This window comes from Oryzias melastigma, linkage group LG13 (assembly GCF_002922805.2).
Source record: "Oryzias melastigma strain HK-1 linkage group LG13, ASM292280v2, whole genome shotgun sequence".
NCBI classification, from domain to species: Eukaryota; Metazoa; Chordata; class Actinopteri; order Beloniformes; family Adrianichthyidae; genus Oryzias; species Oryzias melastigma.
This window is the reverse complement of record NC_050524.1, coordinates 20,606,155-20,627,031: the sequence shown is the minus strand read 5'-3', so window position 1 is coordinate 20,627,031 and position 20,877 is coordinate 20,606,155. Positions and strand designations below refer to the sequence as shown.

The window sequence follows — 20,877 nt, the reverse complement described above, 5'->3', positions numbered from 1 at the left end:
TTATTATCAAATACATTTATGAATTAACATATTAAGTGGATTTCATATATTTATATTATATTTTTCATTTTCCTATAGATTTTTCCCTTTATTTTTAGCAATAAAAATAAAGGGAAATAAAGCAAATTAATGAATCAGTTGTAACAAATTAGAGCAGTTTTCCCACAACCAATTTATACATTTCTTCAGTCGCATTAGCTTGAAAACAAAATGAGAAGAAGGAAACTTTTCATGCATGACATTAAATTCAAAGAAACACAGATTGATACATTTGTGAATAAAATAATATCCATTCCTGATGTTTTGAGCGACCTCTATTCACACTTCAAGATATTTAGACTTTCATGAACAATTTTTGGTTAAAATTAAAATATTTGAGGGTTCATTCTCACATCCATTTTTTTGGTGAGACCTTCAAAGAAACACTTTTGGCTTTAAATGTATTTATGATCGTGGCTGTTCAGTTCTGTTTAGCCTCTCACTGGACAGCATTTGTTTTTGAGCCAGTTCTTTCCTGGTTGTGTTGAAGCTGGCTTTGCAGAGAGAGTTTGACGCTCCGCCAGGTTGAGGCGATGCAGGAACATCATGGATCATCAGTGACACACATGTCAGCACGGAGATCAAACCGTTGCGTTTATTCAAACATCAAACAGCGACCAACAGGGAGGAGGAGGAGACAGCAGCTGAACAATGAGACTGATGCGTTTGTGGAACATCCTCCATTGTTATCAATCGGAATTTGATGGATGGAAACATGCACTCACTTCAACAACATCTGAGAAAGCTCTCCAAATGTAAAAATACTCATCATTCCAGCAGTTTCTTCCTTCAAAAGTAAAGTATTTTACCTGCCATACCATAAAAATCTCTGATTCTCCTTTAATAATAGATTCACTTCGAATGTTCTGTAATGAGGAGGTTAATGATCACGTGATGTGAACTCAAACATCGTAATTGTTGAGTTCTCGCTCCTTCAAAGATGTGAATTCTTCTGTTTTCAAGAGAAAAATCAGTTCATTCTGTGATTCCAGGGAAAAATTACAACTCTTCTTCTCCAAAAGTCTAGAGTTTGGAGGATCTCCCGCTTCAGTGTTTTTGAAGAATTGATCCTGAAGATCCGCCGTCAGCTGCAAAAAATCCATCTTTGTTGCTTTTCAAAAACGGACAAATCTTAAAAACCTTACAAACATTCAAAGATACGAGAGACCGGTGCAGGCAGACAACACAACAGTCAGAACAGGAACCATTCCCTTCTGCAGCCACAAGAGGGCAGCACTGCCACACAAGTCCAACCCTCCAAAAAAACCCAAAGAAGGGCACAGCTGGCATGAAGTATGAAAATGTTCAAATTTTGGACATGAAAAGTTCATTTTTATTCAATGCTAGAAATAATGCTAAACAACTAAGATTCCTGCACATGTTTATGAATATCTTTCAAATATAAAAATAGATTTTAACATAAAACTAAACTTACAAAAATATAAATAATGAAATACCATATGAATGATCATCCATGCTTTCTGTCATCAAACTGGTACTATCCAAACTAAAAGTATGACAGCAGTCACTGGTGGAGCCTGAACCAACTCAGTGTTGCCTCCAGAGGCTCTGGAGGTCATTGCAGAGAAGGATCCAGAAGTGAAGAGAAATATTTGGGTGTGAAAATAAAAACTGAGATTCATCAAGTGCTGCCAAATTCACCAGACGGAGCATTTGCTGGCAGGATTCATGGGAGAACCTTTCGGACAATGGAAAACCCGGGAAAACTCGTCAAACTGGGAAACGCTGCCGATCACCCTACAGAAAAAAGGAAATTCAAAGTCACGTCCTCACCGCAGGCGGCAGCTTAAACCGATCGTCGTGATTTGGAGATGAATCACGTCATGCAGAAATGTTTGTACCTGTAATGCTCTGGAGCGTGTTTGTCAGTCAGCAGCTGCAGGTAGATGGACTGAGATCGTCTCTTCATGCACCAGTTCTGAAAACAATGACACAAGTCACATGAAGGAAGAGGACCACAAACCACCATTCACTGACATCATCATGGAAAATGATTCCGACCAGATTTTTCTCACAATTCTTCTCTTATACTACACCTTTTAAATGTCAATCCCCTCCGCCAATCTCAAAAAAATATATTTAAAAACCCACTAACAAAACCAAAACAAACCTGTCAGAAAGTGTGTTAAGTGTTAAAGTGGTTATGGGATGGACACAGGAGGTTATGGAAAAGTGGGAAATTTGGTGATTTTCATATTTTCCTACAATATGGGAAAAAAACAACTTTTCTCCTCAGAATTTCCCACACTACGAGCTTAAGTCAACAATAAAAAAAAAATCCTCTTCTGTACCTTATACAAATTAATTTAGCCTCTTAACTCCTCAAGCATCATTGGGAAGCTACTTGGGAATAAAACGTTAGTTTTAAAATTTGTGGATTTTTAATGGCGTTAGCATGGTGGTGAGCTAGCAAAAGTGACGTTCTCCTGCTTGTGCATTTTTTACTGGATTACTGTGAAACTGTAATACATGATAGTTAGCTCAAGCGGAACAAACAATATAACAGACAATATGAATACATTAGGAATGTGGGTGCAGTTAGCAAAAACCTCAGTTGCCAAGAACATTCAAAAATTTACTTTTGCCGATCCTTTTAAAAGTTACATAGACCTGTTCGTCATCCTCAGGCGACCAAAAAATAAAATGGTTGCTATGGAGATAACACCAGCAGAAAAGCGGCCATTTTGAAAAAAGTATTTTTTTAGTGAATTTGGCATGTGCAGCTGTGACCAGGGCGGTGGGGGCAGAAGGGGGATGGGACGTCAGTCAGTGAGGGGGGTTTAGCACCTGCGGGCTGTACAACTCTGCTCACAGCTTTAATTACAGTTTAACCCCTTGATGGCTATTGATGCATATACTGTATAAATACATCACCTTTTAATGTTTTAGGTAACAAGGTTTAATGGGGGGTGTTAAAAAACAAAACATACAGTGGAAAACATGCAAGAGGCTGTGGAAGACAACAATATATGTTCATGAAGATGCACACTCTTTTCAACTGTTGCATTAGTGTTATGACAGAATCCTACAAAAGGATTTTGGCAATCTCTGACAACTCTGAATCTTTCATTTCTCTGAAGGTGAGTGACATGCCTCTGTACGTGTTTTTCATCTGTCCTTCACTTTCTTCTAAAGATTTCTTCAACTTTAGATGCTTAAGATTAAACACATGATCATAAAGAAGAAAAAAACTCCAAAAGCTGATGCAATCGACCTTGATCCTCAAGAGGGTTCTTTGTGTGTCTTTAATAAAAACTGTACGTTCTCCTGTTTCGATTTTAGCTGAAATTAGATCTCAAATAAGCAACAGAATCTGCATCAAACTCTTTCAGCTCAAATGTGAATTCTACGTCTAAACAAAAACACGTTGACGTGTCTCTGTGTGCTCGGTAATTTATTGGCTGCACTTTAATAAAACACGGGACACTGATCAATACGTTTAAAATCCCTGGTGTCAGAAAAAAAAGTTAGATTATTAATAAGTGACTTGTCTGCTGGCCTGCTGTGAACTTTCAGGGGATTGACTGTATTAAATTCTGTGGAAGTTGGAGACAGCCTTAAGCCTTTTATTCCGACGTGCATGAAATGTTGAGTGGAAGTGAGCTCCTGATTTTCACAGCACTTTCCTGTGCTAAGAGTTTTTAAAAAATCACTTTATGCTTCCTTCCAAAGCACCTTCACATTTTGCCACCATTACATGAAGTTAGGATTTAAATAAAACCAGCGAGTTTCATTGATGAGTCATAGAGATCAGAGGTGGTTTAATTCTGAGGTGAATACTGCATCATCATCAGGTTTGCTCAATACCTCCAGCAGGATGTTCATCCATCAACTGATACTGATTCCCTATTACCCCCACCTGCCCCCTATGATCAGTCGCTGCCGCTAAAAGGAGATCATAAGAAAATGTAATGAAAGAGTGAAATGATTCCTACCTGTGCAAAAGCGATGAAGAGCAGCTGCTCGTGAGTGTATTTGAGGCCGGGCAGCGGTCTCTCTGGACCGTGTTCCCGAACCCACTTCTGATAGGCCTGACGGGAGGAAAGAGAAGCAAAAGAGAGCCTGATCACAGAAGGCTTTATGTCTGAAAATAGATTAAGCACCTAAGTTCAGGACAGATTGTTGATATGATCCCTGGATGAAACTCGCGAGAGTTTGGTGTCCAGAAAAACTCAAGTTCTGCTTTTTGCGTTTAGTCTAAATACAAGAGGAATTATGGTATACTTACGGAGTACGCCAGCTTCAGCCCTCCCATGTCTGCGATGTTCTCTCCTAGAGTCTGACGGCCATTAACCTACACAGAAAACACACATATTTACTCACAGATGTGTTGGTCACTTAGATTTAGTCTGTTAACCAGCTTTCCTGGTTGCATTCAGCTCAGTATTAAATGTGAAGTTTATGAAAAGTTTTTCTTAAATATTCTGTTCCACTCCAAAAATAATCAACTTTTGTGTTTTTTACATGTTTTTGTAGCATTTTTCTTATAATAGAGAACCTACATAAATAACTGTAGATTTAAACTGCATTTTTTTTTTAATTTTTTCTTAATTCAAATCGTGTTGGATCAGAAAACCCAATGCTAGAAAAAGCTCAGATTAATGATCCAGCTACTGAAATGGGCGTAGCAAAGTCTGCTCTTCCCTGCATGCACCCTGGCCCGCCCACGCTTAGATGTGCGAGACATGATAAGTGTTCAACACTCGTGCTTTAACTGCTGTTTCCTGCAGTTCCTTCATGAACTCTTGCTGTCCACATGTTGGAGCTTTAAGCATCTTTTTTATTTAAATTGAATCATACAGTGTATATGTATATATTGTATATATTGTTTATGCATATTTGCACATGTATATCTGCACATGTATATTTGCACTGAAACGGTTGCTCCAATCTTCTTTGTCTATTTAAATACTTGTACAACTTTGTACATATTTTAGATATTTTATATTTTATATTATGTCTTGCAACATTTCTTTTGCACTGTAATGGCTGCTCCAACTTTTCAGCTAGTCTGTGCTTAAAATAATCAGTGCAAATGTCAACCACTTTTTGTTTTTTTAAAGATATTATTGAGTTAAATGATTGATTTTGTGAGGGTTTTAACTCCAGGCTTTGAGGACCTTCCAGCTGCTCCGTCTCTAACAACATGGAGGAGATCTCTTTAACCTGCTGGGACTCTGAACAGAAATGTTCTTCTGCTTCGCTGAAGTTTGTGCAACAGTTGCAGATGCTCTGGTCTTTAAAACTCAGTCGTGTTTTCAGGATTACGCCCCTGAAGATACCATAACGTTGTAGATGGGAAGTCAGAACCATGTGGAATGAATCGCTGAAGCCGTTCCCCCTCTACCCTCTGGCGCCGTCACCGTCAGGATAATCCTCCCAGCTTTATCTGAGATCCAGCTCCATGGAAATGGCCATGAGTCTGCTAAGCTAATGTTTTCCAAAGCATCACCCTCGGAGCACAGATGGGTTCAGACAGCCTCCCTCAAAGCCTGGAGTTTGGGTCAGACAGGTTTGTCTGATCTGGGGTTCAGACACTCCACTGTTGTCACCTCACTGCAGCAGAAGCTCTCCAGAGATTCTTTTTTTCATTTCTCAAGCAGCACTCAGCAATATTTGAATTCAAAATATGAAAAATTCAACGAAAATATATATTTATGGAGAAACACAGTGAGAGGATTAAACACTGTCTGACTTTCAAAGGTAATTTATTTCAGATTTACTCCACTGCATGACGGAGTGAATCTCGTTTTTGTTGATCTGCTGGGTTTGAAACCAAGAGAACCTCAAATTCCCAAATGATTTGTCACAAAAACATCTGAACATACATAGAATTCTTCTGACTTTGAACAGGATCAATTCTAATGGAATAATTCAGATCAGTGGCTTCAATAGGACAAAACTAAAAAAGAAGAGAGAAAGTGGAGGAATTCATGAATCCAGATGGCGTTTAGCTTGAGAATCCTCAAGTATGAACAGCCGCCTGATGTGGAATTCTCAGCAAATGTTGGCATTTGCTTCTGTCCTAACAACACTTATCTACGGTGGGCCTGAAGGACAAATTACATCAACTAATCATTCACCAATAATAATTGAAAAAGTGAAACAAAAAAAAAAACAAACTACTCTTTAGAAAACAAAATCAAAATTCAGATATAGAACATAAAATACTTAACAAAAAGATTCCAGAAAACAAAAGTAATTTCCAGAAATCAAAGTGAAATGTTATAAAACTGAAACAAAATAAGAGACCTCCCTGATTGGATCATTTGAATTTTGATGAAGAGGAAAAGCAGAAAGGATGTTTTACCTGAACTGGTAAAGAGTTGATCGATCAATCACCTAACTTTTGAAGTGGGCGTGGCCAGAAAATTAAAGAAATAGCTTCTGTCAGATGATAATGCCAGGCCAAAACACTTTCTGTTGAGAAAGTGAACTTTTTTACTTTTGGCTTTGCTTTTTTTGTAGTTGTTATCTTTAATGTGTTTTTGCGTTGAGTGATTTGTTGATGTGATTTGGACTTCAGGGCCACCGTATTAATCTGCACCTGTACTTAATAATCAATGCTTTGAAACCATACGCCACACATTTCCTTTGTTTGGGCTCAGCCCACTGACTGTATATCAGAACTGGACTGAGTGACCCCTCCCTTCTGGCATTCCAGATGGCTCCAAAAAGCCAAAATCCCGTAGACTTCTATAGTGAAATAAACAGTTATTACTCAGTCATTCTGTTTGTCAGCAAAAAAATTACAGCCAGATGTCTCAAAAAAAGTAGGTGGAGCCTGCTGGCCCCCACATCCACCATTTCAACCGTTTGACAGATTTTGTGTAGTGCATTTTCAAGTGGTAGGGGTGTGGACTTCCACCAAGCTCACTTCTGACTGGTGAGAGCGGTTGCCATAGAAATGTTTAGATCAACCTACACCAATCACTGCTTACTGACGACTTCTGATTCCATATCACGACTAAATTGACTTATTTTGGTTGGAGCTGGAATAAACCATTTTCTATGGGTGACATCACACTAACTCAATCCAGTTCTCACATACAGTCAATGGTTGCAGCTATTCAAGCCGACTGCTAATGAACCACACAGGAGAAAAGAGCTTTAATCTACAATAACGGACAGAAATGTTACAGTTAGATTCAGAACATAGATTCTGAACCCAAGAGTTAAACTAGTCAGGCAAAAAGTAATGAGCAGACTCCATCACACTGAACTCACGCTTTTACTGCATGAACTTCCTCATCTTTATGATGTTCAGCTCAGTGGTATGGTGGTAGAGTGTCCACCCTGGGACTGACAGATTTTGAGTTCAAATTCACAGTTGGGTCATGTTAAAGGCTTTAAATTTGAAGCTTAGGGGCTTTAAATGGTTTCTGAGTGGAGCTGCAGCCCCCCCACCGGTAGAGTCAAATGCGCAGAGCACATTTCACACCCGCAGGTGTGGAAACTAACTTTAATTTGAAAAAGTGAGAGATCTCATTTAAGTAGCGTTCCCTCGCTCATCGCAGGGATTATGATCTAAAGGTAACCTGTGAAAGGTGAAATCCGTTAAGTAGGATTACAGATGTTTGAAGGTTGTAAAACTCCTCAGTACACACTTTATCCACCTTCCTCAGACAGACATGAACTTTTTCACATTTTTATTGTTTAAACTCTCAAATTTTAAACTTATATAGAAAAATATGTTCAGTTTTACAGAACGAAAACAAAGATTTGATTGAAGATTTGTATAACACTGGTAAGATGCACGCATTCTGTACAGGAAGCATGGCACAGTGGAGATTGATTGATAATGTCAACAGCCAATCAGGACACAGAAACCAGTAATATGCTGTGAATCCACTGAAAAAGAAGAAAAAGTCTATGAAACAGTAAACTGTGAAGGGTGTGTGTCTGTGCACATTTGTGTGTGTCTAAGCCCACCTTCTGGTTATACACTGTGAAGTTATCATAGAGCTCCATGATACATTCGGCTTTCTTCTGGAACTTTCTGTACGACTCCTCGGTCCACCACTGCTTGAGGTTTCCGTGGCGATCATATTGACCCCCTAAGAACATGAACCATTGCATCACTAAGATGAGGGGGCAAAAGGCAGGGTGGAAGGGTGAGAGTTAGAATGAAGAACAACCCAAAGAACTGCCCAGCATGACATTATTGATGAGATGATGGAGACGGCACTCGAACACAGATCTTCAATGGACACTAAAAATACCATCATGTGATGCTGCTAAATGCTTAATGAAGACGGCGTGAAAACGAGCTGTTTTCAATGAAGCTTGTTGCAATGTGCAACTAAACTTGTAAAGCTTGTAAAATTTGACCATGTCTGGGGGTTGTTGCACTCATAGCTTCATAACAGAAAAAGTTTGTAATTAGAAAAGTGCTATTAGAGTAAAAAGTAAGTAAGTAGTGAATTAAAACTTTCTGAACTCATTATAAATAGTTGAAGGAAATACGGATTATAAGTCAAACTAAAAAATTTTAACAGATTATTGCCGTGTACAACAGAAAATCAATTGGAGGTCAGTAAGAAAAACCATCATTAAGGCGTACCAATTAAGGTGGATTTTCTATTTTTGAAAAAATTCGAAACATTATACATCAAGAATCACTTAATTAGCTCTGATTTAATTCTAGTTTGTTAGATTTACAAACTTCTGTCTGAAATGCACCACAAATGGTAAATAAATACAGGGTTTATTTTTTAAAAATGACTGCAGACATCACTTAACATGCTGCTATATTTGCTGCATTTAGATGATCCTGTGTAATGCAGGGTGCCTTTTATTTTGAAAGGAAGTAATGTGAACAGCTGTCAAAAGTTATTTCATAATTTGAAAAAAAAACTATTTTATTTATTAGCAAAACAAGAGTTAATTCATATTAATCTTAATGGTACCAATACGATAAATACAATTAAATGTTTTATTTTTTTACGAGTGAAGAAAGACGTTGTGGCTCCTCCTTAAAGCTCAGATTTACTTTTGGAGTTACTCCTGGAGGTCAAATCTCCTTGACTCACTCCTCCTGTGAATCCACAACACTACTTGTTGCTTCTCTTTACTTCAGTCTCTTTGTTTTGTAATAAACATGTTAAAATGTCCTTAACCAATGAAGTGACGGATGCGACAAACAGAGTCAGCTGTACCTCCACTCAGGTGTCCATTTTAAAACTAGAAGTGCTCTCCAAAATGATTGCTCGCAGCTTTGTCAGAATAATTTTAAATCTACATGTTAGAAACAACGAAAACTAGAAACGTAGAGAAAAAAAACATAAATTAGCTACATTGTGATTTGTTTACAATTTAAAAAAATGCTGTTAGGGGGAATTCTAACGGTGTGTGGTGCCTGAGGCAAAAATCTTGCTTTAATTTTCTACAAAATAGTATTTTTTTAGGGAAATGTTGGAGTTTACATATTAAAAGACACTTCTGATTTTTCCCTTACTTTTAGTAAAAATTACATTTGGTTGTCATGTTTTGTGCAGTGGATCATGAAATCAAGGAGAATCCTGCAAAGCAGACATTACTGTTAATTAGGCGTTAGCATGCATGTTTGATACCTTTGAGGCTTCAGTGTTTACATGTCTTACTTTTTGTGCACAAGTGGTTGGAGAGGAAATGGGGTTTAAACAGCCTAAATTATTTAAAATCTGAGAAAAACCTTAAAAATAGTGCAACAAGCTCTAATTTAAATCGTAAAGTTGTATTGTTCCTGTTGAGGAAATGTACTCATCTATCTACATTTACCATATCTGTGCCATTTTCCATGAGTTGGCAAAAATCTGACATCACTTCCTCTTTAACTGGATTATTCCCCTAATGTGTCTATAAATTCAATCTTAAGTCATTTCAGGGATCATCATTCATAATTGAACCTTTTGACCTGAACTTCAAAGTGTTCTCAAGCATCCCATTTACTAATTTTTCCTTAAAGCTTCTTTAATTAGAGCTGAAACTACACTGGCTTGCATCTCTGACTCTAAAAAAGTAACATTTTAATGAACTAACAAAGTTTGTTTGCACAAAAAAAAACTTTCTGAGTTTAGAGGATGGATGGAGAAAATGTGTGATCCTTTATAAAGTAAATGTTTGAAAGGAAAACTGTTTTTACTGGAAAACAAATTTAATTTGTGACAATAAATAAACACTGAATGAATGATCGAATGAACCTAAAGTTGTAGAAATACAACTTTATATAGTAGCGAAGATTCTGGAGATGGATTAAAGGGAAAGAGGTTGTTCTCCTCACCCCAGTCATCATATCCATGTGTCAGTTCATGACCGATGATGGCTCCTATTCCTCCATAGTTCAGAGATCTGTCACGGAGAACATGACATCATGAGTCAACAGAAACTCTCCAAGAGATAGAGAGACACTTTATTAACTAACGTCACTCTAAGAATCACAGAGAAGCTCTAAAATTGAATAAAACAAATCAATCTCCCACCACTTTGTTCTCGTTAATCCAAACAAATGAAAAACAAAGATGTCTAAACTGCTTGAAAAGAGCCTGATGTTTTTACAGACCCACTCTGATGGAAATTGTGTTTTTGTGGCATTTCTCTGATGATGGTGGACATATATAAAGAAAATAAAGCTTAAAATAGTATTTTTGGGTATTATTTTTATTTAAAATAGGGAGCAGACAAAAAAATGTAGTTTGAAAAAGAGCTCATCTAGAAATTACACTAGAAGGATCACAAGCTCTCTCAACAACAGAGAGGGGAAGGGGGGTGGGGTTGCTCTGCGTCAACGGTACCACCCACAACTCATAGATGAATTTCTAATCAACTACTGCTGCTCTGCAGAAACTATGTCCTAGAAAACGACATCGTTTTTGAGATTTGGGCTAGAAACAGCATAATCGTCATTAAAACCACTGGGAATACTTTCAAAGTAGATGAAAAGATAATCAGAGTGGGACTTTCAGTAGTTTCCCGCATTGTCTTGGACCATAAGTAAGTATTTAGGACAGGGGTCTGCAACATTCAACCCTAAAAGAGTCATTTGGTCTACTGTCATACTGACCAAAACCAAACGAGAAACACAAATTTCAAATTCTGTTCATAAAAATACACTTTATTTATGTTTGTGGTCATTAAACCACTTTTCAAAATAACATCTCACTTTTAAATATTTATAAAAGTGCTATTTTTAAAATTATATAGCAATTTGATCTTAAATTACTTTTGACAGAAGCACATAGAAGTTAATTTCAAAATAAAATTCAGCCTGTTTTAAATAAAATTAGATTATGTGACAAAAAATGATGCTTTCGTCTTATTATAATAGATTACACCATTAAAAATCTAAACCTACAGTTGATAACATTATTAACTTAAGAAAAATAGCCAAAACGAACTACCAAGAGTTTATTCAAAGCGGTTTCTTCTAAGCCAAAGAGCCACAAGTGTCTCTGGAGCCTCAGGATGCAGACCCCAGTTTAGGAGGTCAACGTGTTTCTGTGAGGGTTTGTGTTTATCAGTGTGGTTCTTTGGATTTCAGGTTTTATTTCACTTAGATTTGACAGAAGTTTATCAAAATCCTTCAGAGATGCTTCAGTTTTATTTTTTTATTTTTTTAATTTAACCTTTGTTTAACTAGGTGAGCTATTAAGAGCACATTTTTATTTTACAATAATGACCTGTGAAGTTGAGAAATACGTCAGATAAAAGCACATCACAATATACACATCAATTTATATCAAGGAAATTTATTCAGTTAAAAATAATACTGGAAAATATAAAACATTTTTAATTCAAACTTGTGCAGGATTCAGTCACTTAATTTATTAATTTTAAGGAGATCAGTTTTTAGTCTATTTAGGTTCATGTTTTCTTCTCACATGTTTCCCATTGACCAAGGGAACAGCTTCATGATGTCAACAATGTTTTTATGCTATTTGGATTCTGTAGGAGCATTTAAACATGGATAATTTAGTGTTTCAGAACATCTTGTATCAAAGTCAAAAGCAGGTTTGAAAACTGGTAACTGAGAAGATAATTAAATGTTTCTTTGAGGCTTTCGTGTCTGCAGTGACTGAAAAGTCAAACATATAATTTTCAAGACTGAAGTTGCGTTCGGTGGAGTTCCTCAGAACATCGACACGTCTGCTTGCATGTTTGACATGCGTTCTTGTGATAATCGACTTTATCATTTCATCCTTACTGAAGCAGGATGTGTTTGATTGGTGCTGAATAAAAATGACACCTTAGATTTTTTCTGTGTTTGGCCTGAACACAAACATGAACTAATCTTAAAAGAAACCCGGTTCCTGACCTCACTGCTGCATTGTGGATATGTAGCACCTGATAAAACATCTGAACCATGTGAGAGAAGCCTCGTGGTTCTGCAGGTCGCCTCTCCTCCACTTGACCCAAACTCTCCACTGGATTGCTGTTTTTGCCCCACATGCAGATGCGGCGAGCGATGCGAGAGAAGACTGGAGGCTATTCACATGGCTACGCCTGAAAATGACTTTCTGACAGCTCGTCGATAAGCTGCTTCACACCGAGCCGACTCCTTCTTCAGCTAACAGGCTGTTTGAAGCTTCATTATGCTCCACATGAGTGGAGGTGTGTGTGTGTGCAGCCAGGGCTGCTGCAGTAATAACTTGTAGGGGGCAGTTATGTGTACACTCAGTTTTCTACAGTCATTAATTAAAATTGATTAGCATGCGAGTCGTAGCAGCGATATCCTTTAATGAAGACATAGAAGTGTAGGGGCTGCAGGGTCTAATTATCGGACATTCTTGCTGTGTGTTTGTTCACAGAAGTTTCTTTAAATGCAGATGTTGTAGTTTAGTGAACTGTGGCGTCACCTGAACAACACCTGCAGCTGACTGCAGGCTGTTGGTAAACAAGAGTTTATGAGTCACTACACATGTCTACTCTCCTCGGTGCTCAGATTAAACACTTGAAAATGTTTGGGCATGAATGCGTCTCACTCATCCAGTTTAATACTACTTCAGAAAAGTGAGAGCTTTCAATAAAATGAAGCTGTCGCAGCTTTTTCATCACTTTAAGACCAATAGATGCAGAGGAGAATTTCAAACCCCCCACTGGACATTTAATCTATTTTAAAATGTGCAGGTAAGATTCTTTTTTTGGAAATCTTGTGTTTATACTAAATAATATATATATATATTTTTTTTAGTACACAAAGATACACACTTATGTTTTAGTCAAACATGCTTGGAAGAAATACTCAGGAATGTCAGGAAAAAAAAGAAGAACATAATGTTGATCAGAATGGATTGATTTGAAGATCCACTCCAATTTAAATTGTGTTTTTTTTTCCATTGACGGAGCACACATAAAAAGAAAATTAAAACTGAATTTCTGAGTGTTTCTTCATCGAAATTGTTGTGAATCAGGAGCAGACGAAAAAAATGTTGTTTGAAAAAGATTGTATTTGTGACGTAGAAAACTCATTTGGTAGGAGGGGCCACAAGCTCCCCGCTTTGCTCTATTCTTAAGCATCCACTTGCAGACAAATAGATCATATAAATTTTCCTGATCCAAGCTGATATCTGGACACAAAAATTAAGTCGTATATTTATGATTTAAAAAGTCGTAGGCTAAATATGAAACTTTTTTTTCTCGTAAATTTACACGTTTTCAAGTGGTAAATTTATCACTTTAAATCTTGTAAAATTATATATAATAATATTGCCTTTTTCTGGTCGTACAAATCTGAGAAGCACTCATAAAAAAAAAAAAACACTTTCCTGATTCTTCTCTAAACTTTATGGACTACTTGACCTGTTTACAGTTTTAGCTACAATCTCTAAATTATCAACCAATTATAAAAAGTTTAAATTAGAAAGTCACAAAAAGTTTAAAAATTCAACAAAAACATTAATTATAAATGAACGGCATTAATTTAGAACAACCTGATTGTCGTCTTGTGTGTTTTGCCAAAGCATGAAAACATCTATATTTCTTTTTTAATGTTTGATATTTGATTTTTTATGAATGACTTTTCTAATGAAAAAAAATCTGTTTATATATATTTTTTGTGATTTATACTTGATTTTTTAAAATTCTGATAATTTATCTGCATTTGCTATGATAAAGTCTGAAATAGTGTATTCTTGCTTTGATTGCTTGAAATAAACCATTAAAAAATAAAATAAAAAAATAGGTTGAGGATGTTGAACTCACCTGGTAAAGAAACAATTCTAACAACAATGCAAAAGAAAATTTTAAAATATCGTAGATTAAAAAAACAGTTTCTTTGACTAATGTTTTCTATGTTTGAAACATAAATAATAAACCTATAAAAGAGTTATTTGCAGCTTTGAACATAACTCCTATCAGTGGAGCTGACAGGAACAGGCAGAGTCAGGTACAGACACTCTACTGGTGACATTCCCATCAACATGCTGGGCTCAGATTCAGGGAGGCGACCTCTCAATGACATCTTTTCCATTAGCAGGGCCTTGTTCCATAATTGAGCTCTTGGTGGGTAGTTAAATTGGTCTAATCAGGTACGTTGGGACCTAGCAGAAGCAGAGGCTTTCCAGGCTCGAGCTGCCGTAACGACCTTGGTTGAGGCCACAGAGAAGCCGTTGGCTCGCCGCAGTGATCTGAGGGGATGCAGGCGATACTTACTGTGGAAACTCAGGGTTGTAAAGAGTCGGCTGAAGAATGCCGGCAGGAAAGACTGGAAAACACATCAAAGAATGAAACATTTGCATTAAAAGGGTTGGACGAAGAGATATTTTCAGGCTACTAGAATATTAACATCACTGTTCTCTTTTCTGAAATAAACCCTCTTCAGTAAAACTGAATTTTTGTACTTTATTTTGTAAGGTCTTTCAAATTAAAAACTCTGTTTGTCTGTTTGTGAAGACTATTTTAAAAATGTACTTTGTGAATCTGGACAGTTTTCTTTTTATGTCAGTAAAAAAGGAAATTTTATGGAAACTTCCAAACATTTAAAGGAATTTTCTGTCCATTAAATTAGTTATTAAAGCGTGGAGCCAACACTTTGACTCATGTGGGCTCATAGCAACATAAAGTAATTTGCACAAAAGATAATTTCCTGCTACATGTTACCTTGAAGTTATTTCTAAATCTGGACCTCTTAAAGGTCTTAAAGTCTCAGAGTAACAGGGAAAAGGACTTTAAGTTTATGCCACGTACACAAAATGATAAGAAATTTTCATATTTATTCATAAACTGGATGTGTTTGTTTAAAAAAGAACTATAAACTTTGTATTTTCTATCTGCCAATAACCCTTAAAGTTAGGGATCATACGAAGAATAGTTGTAGCCTAAATATTCATCCATAAATAAGTAATTTAAATATCTTTTGGTCAAACATTGAGTTTTTTTTATGTCCAAATTAAACTTTCTTCTTAAGTGAATAAAAAATCAATGACATGAATAAAGAAAAATGTTAAAACTACAGAGTAAATTGGAGTGGATTATGCTGTATCTAATGAGCGATGAAGAAAAAACTGGCTGTGATCTCAGAGGGTTCGCTGATTTAATGATCAAAAATGGAGAGGCTGCAGCTCAGTTACACAATCCAAGACTAAAATTGAGAGTTGTGGAACAAAGTTGTATATGCTGCTTAATAAAAAATTACATACAATTATAATAGAAGTTCATGAACTGTTGAATTTCCTCAACAAACAAATATTTTACTAAAAACTTGTTTGTTTTCATTCATCCACTCACACAAAGTCTCCAATGTTACAAAAGGACTAATACATAAAATGTTTTTATTATTGTTTCTACAGTCACACAATGTTGGGATTATCTGGTGTTTTGACATGAGATGGACATGAAAACGGTCAATCACTGACAGGATGGTCGTCTCTTAACCACCCGAGGAGGCGATCTCCAGAAAGTTGGTTTCAACTGAACCAGTAAACCATCAGTTATTGAGAACCTCCCTGCTGACGGGGGCAGCAGGTGGAAAAGAGCAGAGTGAGGAGTCGGATTCAGCTGAATTCATCAGGAGGAGCCCTTCAAAAGTATTCAATCAAAGCAGGAAAATAGACGCTGATGATGCAGAGGTGGGAGCAGACGGAGCTGTGTAGTCACATGCACCAATACGGGGGTAGACCTCTACAGGTGCTGCAGAATTTTGGGTAGTCCAGGTCCATGGAGGGTCATAGAGAGAAGTGGTTGCATGTGAGGCTCATAGGCCACCTGAAGGGACGTCATGAAAATGGCACAGACCGTTGTGTGTGTGTGATAAATATATCATGAAGTATTTGTGAGGCTATTGGAATTTGGACACACTGAGACTTGTTTAAGACTAACTGTAGTTAGTCATGAACAAGTCATAAACTAGGACTAGCTGTCGTCCCAATTGGCCTTACAGGAGGATACGGGCTGTCTGTGGGTGAGAATGGGAAAACCTGTATGGGGCATTGGGTTTAGATCATAGACAATTCAGTGACCTGTAAGATAAAAATGTTGATTCCCATTTTTTTATTTTTGGCTTGCTGCAGGTAACAGGTTGTTGTGAAAACTTATACAGCACATAAGAGTAAGTATGAGTGAAGTAGAGTCCTCTGCAAAAAAATGACCCAGAGAGTTTGGATGAGTGTGTTTGTTTAACCTTTGTCCTCCTGCATCAACTCCTAACCATTGATTTTCTGCCATGACTTTAATCCAGCAGGTAGACAGGCGCAGTCGACGGGCTGATTTTTAGAGAGGTGGGCAAACTAGATTTGTTCAACGCTCAGGAAGCTGTTGCTGCTTGTTTTTCCTCCAGGGGGGAATTAGGCAGGAGAAGTGGAGATCGAAGTGGAAAGTAGCGAGCCATTGTCGAGAATATGACATGAGGAGGTGAATGTTGTTCTTTTTCCCAGCAGACATCGTGTTTCTGGCTGAAGACAGACAGCACGGCGGCGTAATTGTGTGTTACTAACACTTTCGTCCACATGATGGATGCGGAGGAAGGATTGTGTTTGTGTGTGTGTTTGCAGAGGCTGACACGAGCATCAGCATGTACAACCAAGAGTCGAGTACTCACCCATTTGGTTCTTGTTAGGCAGGTAGTAGGCATTAAGCGCCTGTGGGGGGAGAAGCCATCTGAGGAGAACAGAATTAGACAACCATGATTTTAAAGACACGTTTCTTAACCCACACTCTCAAATCCCCAATCAATCTGCTTGGATTGTGAGCAAAATGCAAACATCTAAATCTTTATTCCTCTAAATGTCCGGTTTAGAAATGTTAAGTCTGCCCACCAAGCTGAAGGTCCTCACAAAATACGGATTTTTAGACGAATTATTATGAAGTGATGTCCAAGGCTAGTTTATTGGCTCCAAATCCCCAAACAACTAAATTCAAGATTATTAGCTCCGTGTTGGACTCTTCCTGCAATAACACAGCCAAACAGTAGGTGGCAGTGTGGGATCTTTAACTGTAGCTGTGTCTGATGTTGTACGGATAAAGCTTTACATTTATATTTTTGTTTTTAAATGCTTTTTGTTCTTATATGAGGATATTTGATCGATTCATTGATTTCAAGCCATTTCAGTGATTAAAAAACAAAGAAAAAAGACAACAACAACAAAAAAAAACATAGATAATCAAATTTATTTAAATTTCCTATTTAAGATGTTAAAAGGACACAAAGAGATTGAATGCCCTGCTAAGAAGAGCAGGTTCTCCTCAACAGAAATCTCAACTGTGGAGGTGGTCGTGGAGCGGTGTACGTTGTCCAAGCTCAAGAACATCCAGGAAAACACCAGTCACCACGTGTCTCTGGAGTTCTATCAAAGTCTGACCATACCCGGTGTCGGGCACCATCGAATGGTCCTTTGGACTCGTGCAGTAAGACTGTTCAATGCTGCTAAGAAGGGGGGAAAAGGGGAGGACGGTGATTCTTTTTTTATGAGATGCCTCTCATTCATTTTTAATTATTTTTTAAAGAATTCTTGTTTGTTTTTCAGTGTTTTGATTGAAGAGTTTTTTTTTAAAGCACAGAGTCAGAATGTGATTCCGTCTTTAAGGCATTGAACTGCTAAGAGCTCCATTGAATACTGATGTAATGTGTAGTCATAACAAAACAGCTCGATCCAAACATACTGGTCTGCGTTAAGGTAAACAGAACCAAATGTCCCACAGCTCCCCCACTACCTGGCTGCAACAGATGAGCAAAGCAAATTCATGGCAACCGTTTATTTTAATTTGTTATCTATCGAAGGATATTAAAAATATGAACTGATGTGTTTGGATTGTCAAAGATATGGAGGAGACGAGCTGAGATGCTGCAACAGCAGCGTGAGCATCAACTGCAGGAGCTCAATCAGTCAGCAGTGAACGTCGGGGACATGACACTCACGCAGTCTTGTCAACTTCTTCATGGATCTTCTTTACTGACAGCTTGATGTTGAACTTGATACTGTTGAGGATGTTCTTGAAGTAGGTCTTCTCGTTCACGTCAAACTGAAAAGAACAGATACGACGTGAGTCTCGGTCTGAAAAGCTTCACTGAATCCTAACATTTCAGGTGTGGATCAGTGGAAAAGTCACAAATCCTTGAACTCTTACAGGTTTAAATTCTTTTAAGTTAAACTTTTTAATAACAATGACGTTATGACATTTGGAATATAAATAAAAAGAGAGGAATCGCTAACTTGGTTCTTTTCTATGAGGAAATGTGCATTTTTAAAACATTTTATATTAAAGTCTGAAGTCTTAGGTTGGTTTTAGTTTACAAAATGTCTCAAAAACTGAAGGGTTACACAATCTTAGACTGCTGGGTTTTGTTATGTTAGTTTGGGGTTGGACCTTGGTAGTCTTGATTTGCAGGCTTTGTTTATTTGTTTTCTTTAGGTAGTTTTAGTTTGGCAGCCCATAGTCCAGTTTTCGTTATTGTTCCCTGGCCTTCTGAATCTAAAACTAAATAGGTTCTATTGAAATCTGACTGTAAATCAAAGTATGGATTGAGGTTAGACCATCATAGTTTGATTATAAAGTGCCAGTTTATGACAGAGACCACCTCCGAATGCTAAACCATCAAATATCAGAATAAAAGCGATGAAAATTGGACTGAATCAAAAAGCAATGCTCTCCCAGAAGCTCATGGGGTTCAGAAAAATCCCCCTAAAGGGTGTTTTTTTTAATCCTGCAGAAAGAGTTAAAACCTTAGTCACATGCACCTGTACGGGGATTGATCCATATGGGCGCTGCAGGGTTTAGGGTCATAGAGAGGACCAGCTGCATCTTCAGGTCAGCAAAGGAGTGTTGCAGTTCTTGAGACTCGTACAGCTACCTCAAGGGACGTCATGAAAATGAAACGCACTATTCTTGTGTGTGTGGTAAGGACTTTGTGAAGTATTTGTAAGGATAATGGAAGTTACACATGTCAATGAGATATGGATGATGCTGTAATACGGTGTACGGCCGTACCTATTGGCATGTACAGGGTGTGTAAGTGATACGTAAGTGCCTGTAGGATGTCCACACAAACTACATTTGGATGATCTAATTTCCTCATTTCTAACAGTCAAGCTGTAGGCAAAGAGTGCACACTTGTCACATGAACAGCACTAACAGGTGCAGTGCACAGGATTTAGTGCAGGGCTGTCCAACGTCAGTCCTCAGAGGCCTGGATTTGAACAACCCTGATTGCCATTCTGTTTTTTTTTTTTTTTATGTCATGCATTTAACTGCAGTTGCAAGTTGTATATACATACATATATATAAGTATATATGGTGTAATATCTTTTTCTGTTTTTACTTAATGGTGTTTTTATTTATTCACGTATGCACCATCTTCACCAAGACAAATTCCCCGAAGGGGTTGAATCGTACTCGGCAATAAAGTTGCTTCTGATTCTGATTTAGAGGGTTTGACAAAATGAAAACCCTGTATGACATACTTGTGTCTCACCTACTTCCCACTTACTTCTGCGTGTTTTAAATGTCTTCACTAAGACCTGTTGCCTGCAGCATGTCTGTAGAAAAAAAAGGTGCATGAACATTTTCTCTTTATGGGCTATTCTGTGTGGCACACCTGCGTGTCACATACAGGTTTGTCCATTTTTGCCTGCAGACAACCTATATCCTCTTGTAAGAGCAGATTTGAGAATTTATCAATTTTCAACGACAAACTGTAGGCAGAGTTTCTTTTATGCATCAAAAAAAGTTTTAGCAGTGTTAGAACGTTGTCAGGAGGCTTCCAGATGCCTTCTGGTGAAGATGTTTGCATGTTCCTCCTTAAAACAACCTCAGGATAATCCCAGATCTTGATCCATAGATTAATTGTCTTGTCTCCCTCAAAAACCTTCGGGTTTCTCCTCGGATGATCTGAGGTTTGTGAGTGGAGAGTGGGGCTGTCTACGTATAAAGGGGTTTTCATGTCATGTGGATGTTTCTTCACTGTCTAAACTCCCCAGGTCCAGCTCATAACTCATGTCTGCACAGAGAACAGTCAGTAAAAAATTGATGTCTGAGCAGCAAAACCCTTCAAGATGGTGAATCCTGAAGATGGGAGTTCGGAAATCCTGATCTGGAGATCTTTGCTCAGACTACAAAAACACAATACTTCAAATTTCACTTTGAATTTGCCCTCATGGGATGAATATAGAATGATCTTAAAAAGAAAATGTACATTAGAGTGCAGGGTTACATGTGATTGCTGAGAAACCATGAGTTTGTACATACTGCTCCCACTTTGAGTTAATGCAGCCTCATCTATCCTTGTCAGGAATTTATCCTATTGGTAGAAAAAAGTTTCAACACTTTCCCAACAGATGGGTCTGTTCCTGGTTCTGGTGGAGAATAGAGGAAAGTTAACCAAGAAAAGAAAACTTTCTTTTCCGTCCT

At 37.6% G+C, this 20,877-nt stretch overlaps 1 protein-coding gene across 2 annotated transcripts in view; it reads right to left on the bottom strand.

Moving 5' to 3' along the window:
• Positions 1–597: 597 nt before the first annotated feature.
• LOC112149976 (endothelin-converting enzyme-like 1) overlaps positions 598–20,877 on the bottom strand; it is a 54,948-nt gene continuing 34,668 nt past the window's right edge. Inside the window, exons 10-18 of one of the 2 annotated variants that reach the window (XM_024277996.2) lie at positions 18,389–18,492; positions 17,072–17,130; positions 14,689–14,740; positions 10,322–10,389; positions 7,993–8,141; positions 4,289–4,354; positions 3,996–4,091; positions 1,902–1,978; positions 598–1,797 (exon numbers count right to left, since the gene is read on the bottom strand). In XM_024277996.2, coding sequence (XP_024133764.1) covers positions 1,698–1,797; positions 1,902–1,978; positions 3,996–4,091; positions 4,289–4,354; positions 7,993–8,141; positions 10,322–10,389; positions 14,689–14,740; positions 17,072–17,130; positions 18,389–18,492 — 771 coding nt within the window. In that variant the 3' untranslated portion in view covers positions 598–1,697. The remainder of the gene's footprint in view (positions 1,798–1,901; positions 1,979–3,995; positions 4,092–4,288; positions 4,355–7,992; positions 8,142–10,321; positions 10,390–14,688; positions 14,741–17,071; positions 17,131–18,388; positions 18,493–20,877) is intronic. The other variant, XM_024277997.2, reaches the window with a different exon arrangement.